Source organism: Nicotiana tabacum, chromosome 20 (genome assembly GCF_000715075.1).
Source record: "Nicotiana tabacum cultivar K326 chromosome 20, ASM71507v2, whole genome shotgun sequence".
In the NCBI taxonomy this organism is placed as follows: domain Eukaryota; kingdom Viridiplantae; phylum Streptophyta; class Magnoliopsida; order Solanales; family Solanaceae; genus Nicotiana; species Nicotiana tabacum.
In genome coordinates this window covers 112,115,833-112,137,664 of record NC_134099.1, presented here as the reverse complement: position 1 = coordinate 112,137,664, position 21,832 = coordinate 112,115,833, and the positions used below count along the sequence as shown (strand labels likewise).

The 21,832-nt window shown below is 34.8% G+C and overlaps 1 protein-coding gene across 1 annotated transcript; it reads right to left on the bottom strand.

Moving 5' to 3' along the window:
• Window positions 1-3,335: 3,335 nt before the first annotated feature.
• LOC107804157 (purine permease 3-like) lies at window positions 3,336-5,553 on the bottom strand. Its single transcript, NM_001325748.1, is given in 2 exon segments — window positions 3,336-4,043; window positions 4,778-5,553. Coding segments are annotated over 2 exon segments (1,059 nt in total). The 5' UTR covers window positions 5,489-5,553; the 3' UTR covers window positions 3,336-3,695.
• Between the last annotated feature and the right edge of the window lie 16,279 nt (window positions 5,554-21,832).

Below are 21,832 nucleotides of genomic sequence, written 5' to 3'. Positions count from 1 at the left end.
AAATCCATTAAAAATATGCATAAATTAATATGTGTATCATGATAAATTTTATATGTACTTCATTAATTATTTTTTAATGGGCGTGCAAAGTCAACCGTGGACATAAAAATGAACGGAGGTAGTAATAAATTGAGCCTTTAATTTTCTACTACATTTTATATGAAAACATAAAATCAAAGTAACGCATGAAATATTTTTTGAAACTTGTGAAACATTTTTGTATTCCCAATCAAATTCACCTAACAATCCAATTGAAACTCTTTCGGTCATTTTCATTTTCATAGTCTTTTTTATTACTTTTAATTTGATAACTACTAATATGCATCTGGTCTATTGAAAACGTCTGCTACTTTTGTATTCCCAATTAAATTCATAGAATATTTGCTTTGAGAACATTATAGTTGTGAAAATGAGTTTTTTATGTGTAGGAAAAAATTGAGTTCGCTTTGAGCCAAAGTATTATAGATGAGTCTCAAATTTCGTCAAATAATGCCGTTAGTAAGCTGCTAGGAAAAGAGCACATTGGAAGGGTGAGGTGTTTGGGATTAGGCCCTGTCCCTAGTAGAGTTTTTAAATAAGTAAGACCTTGTTTTGGTGGTACAAGTTCTTCAAGTAGTGAAGGTTCATGTTCATCCCAATGTCAACATAACCATAATCAAATGATGAATGCTCACAATCAAATGATGAACACTTTCAAGGCATATATGATAATGAAAAAAGGGACTATACCAGAACAGTTTGCGGGGTTTTTTGCTTCTCCTTCGACGATTTCTCCTACAACGGTAAGTAAAGTTCTTCAATTTTTTTTCACTTTAATTTGTCTATATGCAAAGATAGAGTGGCTTAGATTAGTACTATTCTTGTATGTTGTATATGTTTTCTTTGTATAACTCCTCTCTCTCTCTATTATTTTTCTTTTTGATTCTAGCATGAATTAGTCTCACTTTCTAATGGGATGCACAAATATCTTTTTTCTCAGTCCAATAAAAAAAAGACTACAATGATGATCTAAATTTGAGTTTTAAGTACAAAGGAAGCTTGGAGAGTTGCACTTATTTGCTTAGGGTATTTAGTAGAACCTAGAGTTACTGCAGTTTCCGATTCTGGCATGATTTTTATACTTTGTTTTTTTATGCATCCAAGTGATGCGGACAGTGGACCCCTTTTGCCAATGGACGCAAGAAAATCATGTGGTGCTAGTAATTCTAGTGGCAACCGTTGATGTCATTGTAATTGTCTTAGATAATTAATTATGACGATGTAATTGTGTGGTTGAAGCAGATGTTAGAATGTTGGAGTGAATGTTTTATGTTTAAAATAGTTTTTGAGTGATGCTACTTAATGTTGACAATTTAGTTTTAAAGACTAATGATATTTTATGATAAAGTTTTGTGATTTAATGATATTTTATCGATATTTTTTAACTTTTAAATATATTTTTTTGCTTTGATTATGATTTACGGCATAATTAGTAATTTTGTTAATAATATATGAATTAAAAAGTTCAATAAATTCTTGAGGTTATGACTGACATGAGCTTTAAATATAAGCTAATAAAAAAGAATAAAAATTATATTGCGGAAGGTTTAAAACCGCCGCAATTCGTAACTGAAAATTATTTTAAATAGATTTAAATTTTAGATCTGCGGGGGTCAACCGCCGCGAAGTAACCTCCGCTACTTAGCAAAAAATTGCCCCAAATCGATTGCGACGACTCTTATTGTGGGGGTTTTAATGACGGCCACAACAACATATTGCAGGAATTTTAAACCGCCGCAACCCTTTAACCTCGCAATTAGGCCTTTTTTTTGTAGTGAAAAGACTAAAATGCAGTAGTAATATTAACTGGCTACCGCTCCATGGATAAGAAGGAAGACCAAGACTGTCATTATTTTCGTCAATAGTAATTTAGCAAATTAACTTTGCAATTTTGGGTCACTTTATGAGCCTAACAAATCACTTGTCTATATGAATAATATATTTAACAAGTTTTTGGATATGATGTGCCTTTAAACAATCATTGGTGTTGCACCAAGTTAGAGGAGCTGTTTGTACCAATAAGAGCTTAATGACGTCTGCTACAAAGATAAGAACCAATGCGGCTAAGCACTTTCTTCTTTTGCGTTCCGGCAAATAGTTTTTGGAAATGATTTCTTTAGTTTTTACTCGAAGTATATAGCTTTCTTGCCACCTTGAAGGTGCTTTGAATTTTTGAAGCAAGGTATCACATGTATCTGGATCACCATAAGACACATCAAGAACTTACGTTTTTTTTTTTTAAACTCTTGTAACTCAAATATAATTTTCTGATAATGTTGGTATAATATTCTAAAAGTTTTAGTTATATTCATTGATATTGGATACACGCGCAAGATGCGTGCACAGAGACTAGTATATATATATATAAACAACTAGACTTTATTAAATTTTCTCATCTTATCCTTAGTGATATATGCTTTTAGAGAACCAAAAATGTCTCGACATGTTTCATATCATAAGTTTAAAAAGTTTTAGTTTCTTATTTTAACAAATCAAACTAATTCACATAAATTAAAACAGGCGGAACATTTTTTAAGGAATTTGCCGGAGAGGGGTGGCTATTCTGCGTCTTCGAATATTCCTTCTCTCCATTGACATTATTAAGCACACCTTTCAAGACTAAGCTTCAACTAACGAATACGTATTTGGTAGTTTGGTTCATGCACTTCTGCTCAAGACACAATGTTAAGTGAGAAAGACATATTATAACTCCTTCAAAAAGTTATTTTTTTAGGTACTTAACCTTTTAGAAAACCTATTCAGCACACTCCAAAGTCAAAAACCTTACTGGTTATTCTTGGGTGGCCATTTAATAAGTCACAGATTCTTTTCCTTTGCGTAGGTCATTCCAATGCTATATGATCAGAATGTTCTTCTAAAGTTCTCGAATAGGCAAATCATAAGTTCAACTACTCTCTTTATCCCAAAATATTTGTCATGTTTTGCTTTTGAGTGTTAAATTGATCAATCTTACATGAATTAGATTAATTTAATATTTTAAAATTGAATTTTAGATATTTGTAAACTATATGAAAAATTTACAATTCTTCTTGTATTAGTATAGCGAAAATATATATATTAAAATATTGATCAAAGTTAATATAATTTAACTCTAAAAAAAAAGAAATGTGATAAGTTTTTTGAGGCTGAGGGAGTAACTAATGGTCCAGTATCATTTTAAATATGAAAAATATTAGCAAAGCAATGGGGGTGACCATGAAACTCGTCTATTCTTTAATTATTATTTAACTCTGATTTTATGAATTGTAACGTTGAATTAGACATGAAAATGAGCATTTACTAGCAACTGCAAATATTTCAATTGTATTACGGATTCAACGGCAACATCAGAAATTTCAAAGAAAGAGACCCTTTTCACAAACATAATGAAAGGAAAACGACGTACATTATTTTGTACAAAAACTAAAAACTATTTATCCGGAAAATTTTATTTTGTGTTTCATTCAACTTACGCTAGTTGTATGAGACAACTTTTTGTCTCACAGTTTTGTGGACCCAGAATTCTGTGGACCCAGCAGTGTAAGATTGGTGTCCACAATTTTGTGGGATAAAAAGGGGCCTATACAACTAGTGTCAGTTGTACGAGACACAAAATAAAACTTTTCCTGTTTATCCTTATAACCATGAATAGTAAATCAAACGGATTCCGTATGCGTCGTTGTCATCTCAGCTTCTGGGCTTTTATTCTTCTCCTTCTTTGTTTGTCTGAACTCTCCATAGAAGTATGAGACAAAACCCCAAAGAGAAAGGAAAAGAGCAAGACCCTTTTCACCTGAAAACTTTTCCTTAAAGAAAATTACAGCTAATACCTCTGTAACGGGGAGCAAAACTGCGATCATAACCCCAGACATCAAAGAAGAAGAGCAGTAGATAACTCCTATAATACCCACGAAGAAGCACTCCCAAATAGCGGCAGTGCATACTATCACTGTATAATATCTAGCTTCTCCGAGGTTAAATTGTTTTGCCTCCCTTGACATTGCCTGCAAATATCAAGCAATATCTTAATCTTTGACATTTAAAGAGATCCTCTATAGCTAAAATAAAATTTGTAATCCCTTTTTCATTAAAAGAATGACACTATTTTCTTATTAGTTAGTTTAAAAGAATATCACACTTTTATAATTGAAAATAATTTAACAATAATTTTTTGTTTTACTTTTAATGAAAATATTTTATAACCACACAGATATTAAGAAACATTAAAGATCATAAATGTCTTAGAGCCACAAACTATAGTGACATGTTTATGTCCAATGTTTCAAGCTTGTGATTTTAAATGTGTCATAACATTGTGTGCCAATAAAAACTTCTTATTAAGGTTAAATTAGAAATTTAAATTTAAATAATTTCCTAAAGTAGAAACATGTCATTTTATTTGAATCAAAGCTAGTAAGGAAAAGATTTAAGTCATTTACACACTTACAGTGTAAGGTTCTTAAAGATTTAAGTTATTTACACACTTACAATGTAAAGTTCTTATACATTATTAATGTACTGTAGCTTGTGATGCCGTGTCAATTGCTATTTTTATGAGGCTACAATTAATGTATCATAAAAATTAACTCTAATTATCTCATAAATGACTTAATTATATAAATAATATTACTTGACGATGCACATAATTTAATTCCAGAAAACAATAGTGTCACATAAACTGCAACAGAGTAAATAAGATGCATGTGTAGAAAGGAGTTACAGTGGAAGGAAAAAATACCTGAAAGTCTTTATTGGCGATCATTCCTACAGTGCAAAAGGCAGTAGCAGCAAAACTCATGATCATTTGAATCTCTAACACCAACGTAGCAGTAATAGCTTGTTTTGCCTTCATGTAAATCAACTCAATACAAGGCAAAATGACTCCATACAAAGCTGCTGCTAAAAGTGTCATCATAAAACCAATAATATATTCTTTACTTGTCACGCCCTCTGGTCGATCACCATTAGATCGGATACCCAATAAAACAGCACCAACTGTTAGTAAAACCACTGCATTGATAGAGAAGGGTGATAACTTCAACTTCACTATGAAAAAAGCACCTACTGCCGTGAAGGCAAGTTGAGCAGCAAGAAGAAGTGAAGAGGTTGATACGGGGAGTTTTGACCCGCCCCACGAATATAGAAAATCATCAAGACCAGTGGCAATGCCAATGACAAATGCTGCAATAAAAATTCGAGGTGTCATCAAGTAAAACTTGGCATTTGAGCCTTCGATTTTTCGACGATAATAGTATAGGAAGGCAAGAGGTATAAAGGTGAGTGGCCATCCACCCGTTTGTAACCAACTACTAAGCCATATTCTTGAACCTCCCTCGACATAATATAGACGCATCATTAGAGGACCACCACATATGCCAACAGCGAGTATTAAGCAACTAATCAGTAGGAGGATTCTCCTCATAGTGGTGCTTAATCCTGGATGTTCCATATTTTTTTTCTAGAGATTTGGATACTAAATTGGAGTATTCTGTTACTCAGGCTGAAATGCTTTTCTTCTCCAAAGGTTTTGATTTTTGGACTTGTTGCATTGATGAGATGAGTAGCCTGGTAGTATTTATAATTGAGAAGTGGCCCCACAAACAATAAGTGAAACATAAATGAAGAATCAACATAGTCGTAATTACAGCAGTATTGATAATTTTCTTATGATTCACAAGGGAAGTTTGTAACAATTAAAAAAATATATTAGAGCAAAGACTAAAGAAGCAATGATTGTGAGTAATTTTGTTATTAAATTGCAGCGTTGAATTTCAAGAAAAACTAGTATGCCCACCATGGCTTCTGCCGCGTAAATAGCCATAACCACACTACTTGTTGGCGTAAAATTTTGCATTTCCTCTTCTGAAGAAAAAGATGTGGATTTAAATTAAGGGTATGGGACAAACGTGGATTTTAATTAACTTTGTTTGACTTGAATAATTATGAGTAGCCACCCATATGCCAACTTTGTTCGAATTGAATAATTTATGCCAATATTAACAACTTAAATTAGTTTTCTGTCTTATTCCCACTCCCCCACCTCCACCTAACTTGGAGTTGACTTCTTTTTCTTATAATTAAACAAAATGACGCGAAGCTCGTGGATATATTTCTATTCGAAGTATAGCTATCTGACATTTTGAAGGACACAACGATCTGAAACCATTTTCCGTATTTACAGAATATTTCCACAGCTTCTTCTTTCTTTTTTTAAATAAAAAATACTCCTCACGTTTTGACAGATCAAAAATTTATTGCATTCTCTTTTTTTTCTTCTTTTTGAGTACCACTGATCTTACTCTTTGTCCACAAATATCGGAGTTGACTTTAAAACTGCATCTGCTAGTTGCTTGAACGTTCTTAGAGTCAGCTTAAATTTAGCATCAATAGCTGTCCCGTTGTACAATTTTTCAAGCAATCCTTTCTATATAGTCTGGAGATATTCGTGTTTTTGTTTTTTATACGTCTTGAGGTTTTTTTTTTTAATCCATGGAGTCTCCACAATCTTTTTTAAAACAAGAACCAACAATGAGTGGCTGTATTTTATTAATGAAAATCCCAAAAGAAGGAACAAATTTAAAGCGAAGGGGACTAGGCCAAACCCTCACAACAGCACTGTACAATCTGATTATGAACGTTATCTATATGTTAAATGAGCTTTTCTTGATTATCATCAGAAAAGTAATCCACATTTGTCCTTTGAGAGATTATTAATTTATTCATTCCTTGTTTTCTTATTAAGGAATTGATAGTTTGATACTATGTAGAAGAAAACAAACTGTAAACTGTTGGCTAAAGAGAAAGTTCAGTTATTTATTAGGGTTATGGCACAACTTTCAGAATCAACTAGGAAAATTCATGGTGTTAAATAGGGGCACTCACGGTTCAACGAAAAAGCTCTTAGAAATTATATGAAATGCGTGCTTTCATGTGAGCTTTATAATTCATTAGTTTTACTGTAATTTTTTGTTAAACTTTTTGTTCGAGATGATAATTGATAATAATTCAGCCACGCACAATATTTCACGTATGTATGTATCTTAAGTTCTATGTATTGATTGGTATAAAAATATTTATAAAATCAGGTCACTTATAACATAATTACATATAAATATCTATAATAAATATTAAGTAATTGTGCTCGTTTTGAAAGTAAATTCTGTGTTCTGAGGCTTTAAAAACCTCTTTTTGTCTCATTTAGATTTGCGTGCGCAGTCCGGACGCATTTCCGAAAAGCTTTCATGTGAAAACTAAGTAAAATAAGGAAATTGGCTTTTAAAATTACTTAAAGTTGACTTTGGTCAACATTCTTGGTAAACGAACCCGGACCCATGATCTGACGGTCTCGTAGAGTCCGTAGTAAAATATGGGACTTGTGCGTATGCCCGAAATCAAATTCCGAGGCCCCAAGCCCGGGAAATAAAATTTTGAAGGAAATTGTTTAACAGAAATTATAAGAGTTTTTGGAAAAGAAAAGATATTTAAAATTGATTAAGATTTTTGGAAAAGAGTTTTTGGTTCCGGTGCCCAGAATCTTATACAATAATTAAGTTGAATCTGTGAAGTTTGGTAAGAATCGGAGTTCGTTTAGTATAAATCGGACCTTTATTTGAGAAATTGAAAATTTTGATGTTCTTGAGTGATTTCATGAATTTGAGGCTTAATTCATAGTTGTTGATGTTATTTTGATGATTTGATCGCACGAGCAAGTCAGTATGATGTTTTTAGATTTGCATGCATGTTTGGTTTGGAGCCCCGAGGGCTCGGGTGAGTTTTGGATAGGCTGTGGAGTTAAATTGGAGTTAGGAGCAATTGTTGGTATCTGGTATTTTTGCCCAAGCCTTTAATCTCGCAATTGCGAGATCAAGCTTCGCAATTGCAAAGTGGACAGGCTTGGAAAATGTGACCACAGTATCGCAAATGCGAACCAAGTCTGGGCAGGCCCTTTTCGCAAATGCGAACACTGGGTGGGAATTGGGAAGCTCTCCCAATCGCAAATGCGATGTTTCCTTCGCAACTGTGAAGGTGACAGGATTTTCCCATGGTCGCAAATGCGACAGATTCTTCGCATTTGCGAAGACAACAAGTTCCAACATCTGCACCTGTGTAAATCATAACTTAGACGAAAATTCTTCATTTTTCAAACTCTCTTAAACCCTAATCTCTCTTGGGCGATTTTCTAAAGAAAAGATCTTCTCCAAATCAATTGCAGGTCATTTCTAACTCATTTCTCCAATCTATATCATCTTTTCACATGATTTCAATACAAAATCAAGGGTTTTCATGGGGGAAATTGGGTGTTTTGGGTAGAACTTAGGATTTTCAAATTTTGGGGATTTGGACATCGATTTGAGGTCCGATTTCAAAATAAATTATATATTTGAGTTCGTAGGTAAATGAGTAATCGGGTTTTGGTTCGAACCTCGGGTTTTGACCATGTGGGTCTGGGGTCATTTTTGACTTTTTGGAGAAATATTTAGAAACCCTATTTTCATGTATTAGAATTGATTCATTTACTCCCTCCGTTTCAATTTATGTGAACTTATTTTCTTTTTGGTCCGTGCCAAAAAGAATGACCCATTTCCTTATTTGGAAATAATTTACTTTTATGCAATGATTTATAGCCACAAAAAATATATGTGCCTCATTCTACACCACAAGTTCAAAAGTCTTCTCTCTTTTCTTAAAATCCGTGCCCAGTCAAATGGGTTCACATAAATTGAAACGGAGGGAGTAGCATTTATTGATATCGTTAAGTAAATTGTGGCTAGATACAAGCTAATTGGTAGTAAAAATAAGAGGTAAAGTGGTAGTTGAGGCTTGAATTGTGTTCGTGGCATTGAGGTAAGTATTTGGCTAACCTTAGTTTGAGGGATTATGAGTTGTGTCTTATTTACTATGTGTTAATTGTTGAGTACGACATATAGGTGTGGTGACGAGTATCTATACGCGGTGTCACGCATGCCCGTGAGTATTATACTATGATTAATGTGACTCCGTTTCGTATTGTTCATGTTTTATATGATGATTTCTATTGTTGAACAAGGCTTGTGGAAGTATTATTGGTAATTGAATATTGTAGAGCGTTGGCTCAAGTTGAGAATTGAGTTGTGAAGTAATTGTGAAAAAGAGGAAAGGTTTATGATATTGTCTCTCTTGCCGGGAGGTTATTGCTTTTGATACTATCTCTCTTGCCGAGATGTTATTACTCATGATATTGTTTCCCTTGCAGGGATATCGTTGTTATGTTATTGTTCCTTTGCAGGATTCTATTGTGATTTTATTGATTCCCTTGTTCGTATTGCTTTGTGATTGTTGCTTGGGTAAGGAAGAGTGTAAAGGCATGAAAGGTGATGTCGTGCATGATATTTGTGAGAGAGTGTTAATGCACGAAGGGTGAAGCTGTGCCGATATTGTGAGGTAAAAGCAAGAAGGGTACTGTCGTGCCATACGATGTACAATGTTGTGTCATGATATGAGTGATAATGCACGAAGGAAAATTACGTGCCATGATTATGTGAAGTAAAAAACACGAAGGGTGATGCCGTGTCGATTATATTGATTTTTATGGTAAGGACGAGAGCAAAAGCACGAAGGGTGATGTCGTGCACTTGTCATTGATTTCCTTATTCTACTTATAGTTGAATTTTGGTGTTCTGTATGTTTCTTTGCTGAATTTCTATTTGTACATGATATTTCCCTCGAGCATGTTTCCCCATTCCCATCTTTAACTACTAGTTTCTGTCATTATTACTTGTTGTATATGATTTAACTGCACGTGTTTATTTGGTAGTCTTGTCCTAGCCTCGTCACTACTTTGGCGAGATTAGGCTAGACACTTACCAGCACATGGGGTCGGTTGTGCTGATACTACACTCTGCACTGTGTGCAGATCCCGGTGCTGGAGCTTTTGGACCACAGTAAGGTTGCTGCCTTCAGTCCATCAGGAGACCCGAGGTAGTCCTACAGGCGTCCGCAGGCCTTGGCGTCCCCTTCTTATCTAGTTTTCTTCTGTTCTTTACTATTTCAGAGACAGACATGTATCTATTTTGTTCTGACCCTATTTGTAGTATTCTTAGATAGTCTGTGAGATTGTGACACCAGTTCTGGGTAGCTTATGTTTATGGATTTGTATCGGTATTATTTTAAATTGTTATATTTCATTCTTCCGCTTTATTATTTCTGTTGTTTATAAAATGTTAATTCACAATTGTTAAGGGATTAAAAATAAAAAGGGTAAAATAACTAAAATAATTGGCTTGCCTAACTTTTACTAGTATGTGTCATCACGACTTCCGAGAGTGGGAAATCTCGATCGTGACAAATTGGTAACTAGATAACATGATAACTAATATGCTATAATATATTAAAGTCGAAACAGTCATCGGAACTATATAAACGATGAAGGAGACATAATATGATATCTTGGTTAAGTAACAATAAAACTCGAGAGATTAAGCTCCTAAGAGCATATGTATTGGTTCATCAAAAGTGACAATAATATATTTGCCATTAAACAGCTATGCAACTTCTACATCACGAAAACAAATATATCGGTTGATGCATTGTGTCCAGGGGTGGAATTAGAAAGTTAACTGCATGTTAAGTTACTAACACATGATATTGTTATTCTATAATTTAAAATCTATAAGGTTCAAATTTTGACTCCGCATCATTTATTGACTATCCTAAATGCCTTGAGAAGAGTGTCACGCCCCAAACCTGGAGAACTCTGGAGGGGTAACCCTCAACTAAGGTTGATGAGGCCATATTTTGAAAATATCGCCTCTCTCATCTGAGAGGTAAACATAACCAAAAGCTATATATATAACTATACAGGCTGATGAGGCCGCCATGAACATCTACTGATATACAAAATATACAGAACTCGTCTACAAGCCTCTAGAGATAACTGAACTGTACCATGGTTGGGACAGGGCCTCAACCTACCCATCAAACCTTTATATTTAAAATGGGCTCCAAGTCGGCACCCAATGCCATATTTGGTCCGAGCATACCACTCTGTAACGGTGAACTCTGGAGGGGTAATCCTCAACTAAGGCTGATGAGGCCATATTTTGAAAATCATCTCTCATCTGAGGGGTAAACATAACCAAAAGCTATATATATCTATACATATATATACATATATCTATATGTATATATATATATATATATATATATATATATATGTATATATATATACATATACATATATATATATATACATATATATATACATATACATACATATACATACATATATATACATACATACATATACATACATACATACATACATACATATATATATGTATGTATATATAACTATGCAGGCTAATGAGGCCGCCATGATCATCTACTGATATACAAAATATACAGAACTCGTCTACAAGTCTCTAGAGATAACTGAAATGTACCATGGTTGGGACAGGGCCTCAACCTACCCATCAAACCTTTATATTTAAAATGGGCTCCAAGGTCTAGACCTGGTAATTCCGAGAAAATGGAGCTTACCAACTAAGCTGATGTTTGACTCTGTCTGCTAGGAGGGTCTGTCCAATTGTCAATCAGGACCTGCAGGAATGAAATGCAGCGTCCCCAACAATTGGGACGTCAATACAAAATAATGTACCGAGTATGTAAGGCAACAGAATAACTGAAAGCTGAAACTGAACTGATAATATAATAACTAAAAGTAACTGGGAGTCAAAGATAATCTGAAGATATGCTTACCTACTAATACCGACTCGACTCTCTTAATATAGTAAGTAAAACATTTATCCGACTATATAAGGCTCGGTATATGTAACTCCTCTACTGTAGTAGGCTCGCTCACATGCGCTCGGCCATACTAGGCTCTGTATCTCGTCCATTCTGGGCTCGTTCATAGGCACTCGGCCACGGTAGGCTTGGTATATAACTTGCCATCTGATCAGAGGTTACCCAATAGAGGCCTACCCATTGATTATAGCTCGATGGTGGTGAAAATATTGTAATACTGTATATATATAGACTCTATGCTCTATTGGATAAGAGAAGACAAAACTAAACTAAAATCGTGATTCAGAACAGTGGGAGTATGATTATTAGACCCCGATAAGTATAGAAATCGTGATTCAGAATATTGTAGAATCACTCTAAATATCAGAGGTATAAAAGAGATAGTATAATGACCATATTCTATAATGGCTCTACGATAAATCTAGTTCGAGCAGTACTAACCTTATAACAAGTCAGTATGAAGCCTGATGGATTGTGTATGCAGATGATGTGCAAGAATTATAGTAGAGCTTTAAGGTGTGGATGTGAATTCCACCTATGTGGAAGGGAAGTTATGAAAGAGATAGAAGATATTATGTAAGATTTAAAGGTAAGTAATGTACAGGTGAATAAGGTACGAGATGCCCAAGTACAGAAGGTTACGAATAATCCATATATTAGATAGAGTGCTGGAAGCGACATAATTCTATATCAAAAAATGATAGTGTTGTCGTTAGTGGCATATCTTCCAGCCTATGGTTTTTAGGGATAGAGAGGTCTAGTTAAGGGAGTAAAGAAAATTTAGAGACAATATGATGTCTCGCTTGAGGTTCTAGAATAACATAAGGAAATTTATGGCGCTAGCAAATTAAAGGAAGATTGCGAATAGTATAAATAGATATATGTAGGTTGCAAGATAAAGTATGATAGAGCGACAATGTTTTAGGAAGATAGGAGTAAGGATAAGAAAAGGTGAGTGAGAAGGTAACGAGAATAGGAAAGTCCTCGGGATTAAATCCATCACAACAAGAGAGCTGATGGTTTCCATAAGTTATAAAATGCTCAGTATAGCATGAGTGAACTCAGAGGAGTTTAAGACTAGGAGAATTTAGAAGAGATGCAATGCTTCCCTAGTGGTAGAATAAGGGTGTAATTGTGATAGATAAGAGGATGACGTTTAGGACTTTGACTAGGTAATGATTCAAAGAAAAGGGATTTCATAAATTGTACAGGATTAAAATACCCCCACTGCACCACTAAAAGTCGGAGGCTGAAGTCTACCAAACCTCTCCAATTTGTGTTGCTCGTCCTCTAGCATAATAGGAGATACATAGTCCTAAGCAACTGCAACCGGTTGGGCTGGAGGTGCCCACGTTGTTTGAAGTCCATGCACAGCCTGCTCAAGCATGCGAGCGGCGGGAGTCTAAGTGCCTCCCCCGGCCTGAGAAGTAGCTGCGGCCATAGTAACTGAGACCGCCTGAGCTAGGCTAGTGCACACTGATAAAATATAGGCAAGGGCTTCCTGAAGGCCTACGATAACAATAGGCACAGCCGGTGCTTGAGTTGGTTCTGCTGGAGCGTCCGCAACTGGGACCTGATCCTGAACTAGGGCGGCTGGTGGATCTGCAGGTGCTGTCCTAGCTGTTGTGCGGGCTACACCCCTGCCCCTACCATTGCCTTGACCGCGTCCTCGGCCTTTAGTGGTCCCAACTGGTGGTACTGGTGGTCGTCCATCCTGACCATTAGCTTGTGTCCTCACCATCTATGAGAGAATAGAACAACAGAAGTTTAGTACCAGAATCAACAGATTCACACGACAGGAATTCAAGAATGTGAAGTTTTTCCTAAAGGTTCTGCAGCCTCCCGAGGATAAGTACATATGTCTCCATATCGATCCGTGAGACTCTACTTAACCTGCTCATGACGCGTGAGATCTATATAATCTAGGCTTTGATACCAACTTGTCACGACCCTAAAATCGACCCAGTCGTGATGGCGCCTATCATGAAACTAGGCCAGTCGACACAATTCCCAAATCGAACCATTATTCTATAAAAGTCATTTTTTAAACCATTAATTAACAAAAATATCTCACAATATAAGTTTAAATAAGAAGTGCAAAAATATAACACATGCCTGAAGTCAGGGTGTCACTAGTCATGAGCAACTACAAACGCGTCTAAGAACAAGAAAGGCTAACATAGTCCGAAATGAAATATTTAAATATATTAACTCGTAAAAACAACTCAGTTTCAGTAAAACTTTTTTAAAATATCTTTTAATAATTTCAAACAAGTGGTGAAACAGTGAGTAAAAATGATAGAAACGTAAACAGTCCCTCAAGCATAACATATACCATAAACCGCCACTCGGGTCAAATATCAACAAAACTAGCCCCTCGGGCTACCTCACATTCACTCGTAATCAGCCCTCGGGTAACAACATGAATCAACAACAGCCCCTCGGGCTACATCACATCACTCACAATGGGTACTCGTGCTCACTGGGGGTGTTCAGACTCTGGAGGGGATCCTACAACAAAAGCGCTATAACAAGCCATTTCGTGTCATAATAAATCAGGCCCTCGGCCTCTCATATATCACAAATCAGTACAATATGCTGCGGCGCGCAGGCCGATCCCATACTATCCGCACAACACAGGCCATCAGCCTCACTCAGTCAAAACCTCTCAAGCCACTCAGGCAAACAGTGAAGCAAAATGCTCATTCCAAAATATCATTTAAAGTATCAAAACAGAGTAAATACGGCTGAGTTATGAAATCAGTAAAATACAGCATGACTGAGTATAGATATTAAGTCAAAGCAGTGAGGAATAGTAGTAAAAAGTCTCTAAGGGACCAAAATAGTTAGCACGATACCCAAATATGGCATTTAGCCGAGAACATAGTACTCCCTCTGTTCCAGTTTTATGTGAACCTATTTCCTTTTTGGTCCGTTCCAAAAAGAATGACCTCTTTCTGAATTTGGTAACAATTTAATATAAACTTACAATTCTATCCTTAATGAGAAGCTTTTATAACCAGACAAATACTCTGGACCCCTTTTTGACTTGTTTAGGACCATAATTCTAAAAGTCTTTCATTTTCCTTAAATTCTGTGCCCAGTCAAACAGGTTCACATAAATTGGAACAGAGGGAGTAATACTTTTCAAAAACACAATGATATCAAATAGTTTTCAATCAAATACGCGACTTAACAATCATAAAGGGATGGACCAAGTCACAATACCCAACGGTGCATGACCCTACGCTCGTCATCTAGAATGTGTGTCACCTCAAAGTAGCACCACGATATGAAATCCGGGGTTTCATCCCCTCAGGACAATATTTACAATCACTACTTACCTCAATCCGGTCCAAACTCTAGCCCGCGATGCCCTTGCCTCTCGAATCGGCCTCCAAATGCTCTGAATCTAACCAAAACCAGATTCATGCCGTCATTATAAGCTAAAGGAACACAACCCATGCAAAAATAATCAAATTATATCAAAAAATTCCGAAATTAGCCAAACCCGACCCCCGGGAACATGTCTCTAAATTCGATAAAAATTACATCACTAGAATTGTTATACTCCCATGGGTCTATACATACCAAGAACATCAAAATCGGACCTCAAATGGTCCCTCAAATCCCCAATGAAAACTCTCCAATTTGAAGCCCAAATTCTCATATTTTAACCCTTAAATTCTAATAATTTCATGTCTAATCAGTTAGAAATCACCATATAATCGAGTATTATGTTCACAAATCTTACCTCCAAGCGTTACCCCTTGAATCCCTCTTCAAACCCTCTAAAAAAGCTCCAAACCCGTCTAAAAATGGTGAAATAAGGCTGAAAATCATGAAGGGAAGCTTATATAGTTTCTGCCCAGGCATTACCGCACTTGCGGCCATAACAGGCACATGCGCGACCGCACCTGCGGTCTAACAGGTCGCACCTGCGGAAGTCACTTATCCGCCCATAATCGCATCTGTCGTCAATGACCCACACCTGCGACCTCGCAGGTGCGCTCAACCTTGGTCACATCTGCGACCTTTTCTTCGCTTCTGCGGCCCGCACCTGCGGTTCCCACTCCGTAGGTGCGGTTATGACAAGAACAGTAACTCAAGCTGCTCAACTTTAATTCCAAACATTCCGAAAACCTTCCGAATTCATCCCGAGGCCTCCGGGACCTCAACAAAAAATACGAACAAGTCACATATCACTATTCAAACTCATACCAATCCTCAGAACACTCAAAACAATGCCGAAACACCAAATCACCCTCCGATTCAAGACTAAGTATTCCAAAACTTCTGAATTCCGCAATCGATCAAAAAGTCTACCAAACCTCATCCGAATGACCTGAAATTTTGCACACACGTCCCAAATGACACAACGGACCTACTCCAATTTCTAGAATTCCATTCCGACCCCGATATCAAAATATCCACTACCAACTGGAAAATGCCAAAATTTTAATTTCTCCAATTCAATCCTAAATCTACCACGGACCTCCAAAATACATTCTGATCACACCCAAATCACCCGACTAAGCTATCCAAACCATCAAAATTCACATCCGAGACCTTCTACCTATAAGTCAACATCCGGTTGATTTTTCCAACTTAAGCTTACTCAAAAGAGACTAAGTGTCTCATTCCTCTACACAACCACTCTGAACCCGAAACAAACAACCCAATACCACATAATACAACTAAACAACACATAAAGAAGCAAAAATGGCAAAAACAGAGCGGTAACTCATGAAATGATCAGCGGGGTCATTACATTTGGGCAGGTTAGTTAGAACCTACTCCCTCCGTTCCAATTTATGTGAACCTGTTTGACTGGGCACGGAGTTTAAGAAAAAATGAAGACCTTTGGAATTTATGGTCCTAAACAACTCAAAAAGGGCCCCAGAGTATTGGTGTGGTTATAAAAGTTTCTCATTAATCGTAGAATTGTAAGTTTAAGCTAAATTGTTACTAAATTTAGAAAGGGGTCATTCTTTTTAGAACAGACCAAAAATGAAATAGGTTCACATAAACTGAAACAGAAGGATATTATTTAGTCCATCTTGACACATTCTATCTTAACCCAAGTAAAATATGGGTAGGATTGCGCATGACCCATTTAATGAGTCAATCTATCTTGACCAGCCCAAACAACACATTTTCCACCCTTAGTTTAAATATTGGTTGAAACATAAATTGCAAGTGAAAAAAATGGTAGAATAAGATGGGGAATCTTATGGTATTGTACAAAAAAGAATATTTACCAACAACTAGCCATTTAGTAATGCCACTAAAAGTTGCCAAATGAAATTACCAATGATATACAACATTTTTAAAATATATATAAAAAAAAATTCAATGGGTATTATTGTGATTTATTAAAAATACATAGATGAGGCAATATATAAAATTTGGCGAAGTTTGACAAAGTTTGAATGTGAGTTCAACCAGTTTGGAGTCAAAACTCACCAATGATATACAATATTTAAAATTTAAAAAAAGGCAAAAAGGGATATTCTCAATTGGTATGATTGGAATTCATTGAAAATATATAGATTAGGGAACATACAAAATTTGAATAAGATTTGAGCTTATTTAGACTGGTTTAATATCAAAACTCGTAGTGAAAATCGAGTTTAAAATATTCTTCTGCGACACAAGTATCAAACATGTATCACGTATGTATCTTATACACGGGTATACATGTGATATATATTTGATACATGTATGATACTTATGTGATACACAGTGTGGTAAACATATCATCTTTTTCTATGTTCATCTTATACTTTGAATTTTCAATTCAAACTAATTCAAAGCTCTACCAAATCATCCCATAATTGAGACTCAAACTCATTAAGATGTACCCAATATATTCCAACAACACCCACTCAAAAGAAAGCAAAAATGAAATTTGATTTTTTTTTGCTACAAATAGCTAAATGACTAATATTGATAGCATTTGGCTAATATTAGTACTACATCCATTTTAATTTATGTGAATCTGTTTTCTTTTAAGTCCGTATAAAAGAAATGCTCCCTTTCCATATTTGAAAAAAATATACTTTTGTTCAATGATCTATTGTCACATAAAATATATGTGCTTTATTTTACGCTACAAGTTTAAAAGCCTTCTCTTTTTTCTTAATCTCCATGCGCCGTCAAATAGGTTCACATACATTAAAATGAAGGGAATAATATTTTTTGAATTTGCAAATTTTTATAATAAGTTACTTATTGGAGGACATAACTAATAATTTTAGAATAAGATACTGAGAGAAGATTCTTGGGAAAATCTCACTTTATACCCATTAAACTCAAATTATTTATCCTTTAATACTCAAGCCTAAACTATTTACTTTTCCTACCTATACAACCCGGTCCACTCATTAGCTATTTGCCTTCTCATTTGAAGTATAGAATGTTAAAAATATTCGCCTTTCATTTTTGCAAGCTTACCTGGTAGTGGACTTGAATAGTTCTACTTCTTCTCTACCAGATCGATCTTCATTAAGAGGGTCAACCCAAGCTATTACTCCACCTCATTCTTATAATTTTTATCTATGTATGAAGACCCACCATTGTTGAGCTTGAAGCTCCTGAATTTGAATTTTTTTTGAAGGTTTATTGTTTGATTCGATGTGGGTGCTATAAAAAATTGCTTATTAACCTTCTGAGTAAGCTTCTCAAATTTGAATTTTTATGTGTGTTTGAATATCTACCATTGTTGGCTTGAAGCTCAATTTTTTATTTTTGAAGATTTCTTGCTTGATTCAAAGTGGGTGTTATTAAACATTGCTTATAGTATCTTATGGAAGTTCATACTGAAATTTTATCACATTTGAATTTGATTTGAGTGATTGAGATCAAATCTTTCAGCTGAAAATCGAAGAACACAGTTACCTAATAGTATACTGCTATGGTATATAATATGATGTAGGAGTATATAGCATATTGTAACAATATACTATTATAGTATACAATATACAGTAACGGTATACGGTAATAATCGAAGAAAAACAGTTACCTAAAAGTATACCATTACTGTATACAATATACTGTAGGAATATATATCTATAATGCAACTATATACTATTATAGTATATACCATACTGTAAAGATATATTGTAATAATGTGCAATGTACTGCAGCAGTATGTTGTAATAGTATACAATATACCATAATAGTATACTATTTTAATGTAATAGTATAATGTTGAATGAAGAACATAAAATATTATTTTCATATATAATATATTATTTTGGTATATAATTTATAATTCAATCGTATATAGTTTACTACAATAATATATTTGTATAATATACAATATGATGTTATAATTGAGTCATTTATTTGATTTTTTAAAAATATTTTAACTGGATTTTTAAAATATTATAATAAAGTTCTCATGCTTTTTACAAAATTTTTCTTAAAAGAGGTGTTAGATAGAAATCCATGGAGATGTTATTTATTGTATTAGAATTAGATGATGAAAATAATAATTATTTCTCTCTTCTCGATACTTAACTTTTATGGGCAACCTACAATTTCACCTCTTGTTGGCTTTCTCAGTTTCTCGCTTCCCTCCTCCTTATGTAATGTGTCCAGAATAAATTATGTGCATAATTTAATCTCACGATTTATCAATAGCCTCTTATGACTTTCCATTTAACTTTATGAAAGCATAGCCGCAATCACAATTTCCCTATCTCTTGTCACTAATAATATTACCCACAAAAGTTGCAATGGGTAGGAAGGGTAATTAGTTTGGTAGGTAGAAAAATTAATGGGTAAGTGGATAATTAGTTTAGTTTTTGTGGGTAAAACTATAAAACTCCCAAGATTCTTACCAGTTGGAAGCTATTTAGTCGCGGTTCGAGCTGATCTCTGATTGGATTGCCCAAACTACTCTTTTGGTATGATCAGGCCCAACTGCAGTGTGGTTAGGGACATGGCCTCTTTCGGTGAGTATGAGGTTGGGCCTGACTTGACCCACTTACCAAATAATCAAAGAATTTTTACCTCATATAGGAAAATTTTTATACCTTATTTATTTTAAATAAATACACTTTTAAAAAATTATATTTCATAGATACCTTTTGATTGTTATAGCCAAATATCTATTTATGGTCACCTCTTACCCTTAAGCCATAAAATACGCTTTGTATTATTTTTTTCTCTCATTCTTTCAGATTTTTATCCACCCTCTCTCTCTCAATGCCTGTCTTTCTCCATGAATACAACCATGATTCTCCACTGATTTATCTCTATTGTCGAACGAAATTTTCATTGTCAGTGGCGGGGGCTCTGAATCAATGTCGAAATCAAGCCCTAGAGAGAAAGATAAGGTTCAAAATCTGCTATTGAAAGGTAAATTGGGGCTGACAATGAAAATTTAGCAGATTGTGCAATGGGCTTTGGTAAAGGGACAACTGGTGGCAAAGCCGACCAATTCTACGTCATCACCGACTCTTCCGATGACAGCAACAACCCTAAGCCGGGAACCCTCCGTCACGATTTCATTCAAAAGGAGCCATTGTGGATCATTTTTTTCAAAAAATATGACCATTAGATTACATCAAGGAGTAATCTTTGATGTAATTACTCAAAGATCACACAAATACAGAAAAGGGTTGCTGGACTAATTACATCAAATACAGGAGTAATTTTTTGCAAAAAGCATGACCATTACTCACTGTCAGGTATTTTTGAAAGAATTTTTTAGGGTAAATTGGGGCTGACAATGGAGGTTCGAAATCTGCTATCGATGAGACGACATTAGGGTTATTCTTGAACAAAGACAACAGAGTTTGGGGCTGAGCAAGTTGAAGATCCTGTTATCTTTTTTTTCATTGTATTTCAATGTATCTCGTTGTATTCTATGTATTTCATTGTATTCATTGTCTTTTTTTCATTGTATTTCAATATATCTCACATGTATTCCTTGTATTTCATTATATTCACTGTCTCGCTATATTCCATGAATGTCTTCATTTGTTTTTTCAATTAATATAGTTTATGTATTCAGATGTATTTATGTATTCGAATTTATAATTGAGTTTGTTGAGTTATATTAGGAGTCTATTATGTTAATTGATTCACTTTCCGTTTTAAAAACATTGTAATCCCCTATTTCACGCTGTGAATACAGTCGAATACAATAATCTGTCCAGCTGTAATCCCATGTTTTACTCCATGAATATATTCGAATACACTCGAATACAACAGCTGATTAGCTGGACTTCCCTGATTCATGCCTATTTTTGCTACTGTATTAGTGATACACTCGAATACACTCGAATAAATCACTATGTTTTAGTGATAATTAGCTATCTATAGATACATTTTACTATATTACGGATTGTAGATACATTTTCTGTTGTTATACGATGTATTTAAGCTACTGTATTCATGAATACAGTAGCAAGAATAGGCGTGAATCAGGGAAGTCCAACTAATCAGTTGTTGTATTCGATTGTATTCAGGGCATGAAACATCAGATTACAGCCGGATAGATTATTGTATTCGACTATATTCATGGTGTGAAACAGGGGATTACACTGTTTTAAACGGAAAGTGAATCAATTAACATAATAAACTCCTAATATAACTCAACGAACTCAATTATAACACACAAATTTTGTATTTCCTTGTATAAAAAAGATTCTCAACCGAAAATACCTCAAAAACATAGAAATCTTCAGAGAAATTATATAATACATTTGAATACATAAATTATATTAATTAAAAAAATATATGAATACATTCATGGCATATAGCGAGACAGTGAATACACTGAAATACATAGAATACAGCGGGATACATTGAAATACAATAAAAAAAGACAGTGAGTACAATGAAATACATGGAATACAACGAGATACATTGAATTATAATGAAAAAAAAGATAATGAATACAATGAAATACATGAAAATACAGCGTGATACGTTGAAAATACATTGAAATATATTAACAGAAAATCAAGTTGCTCAGCTCCAAACTCCGTCATCT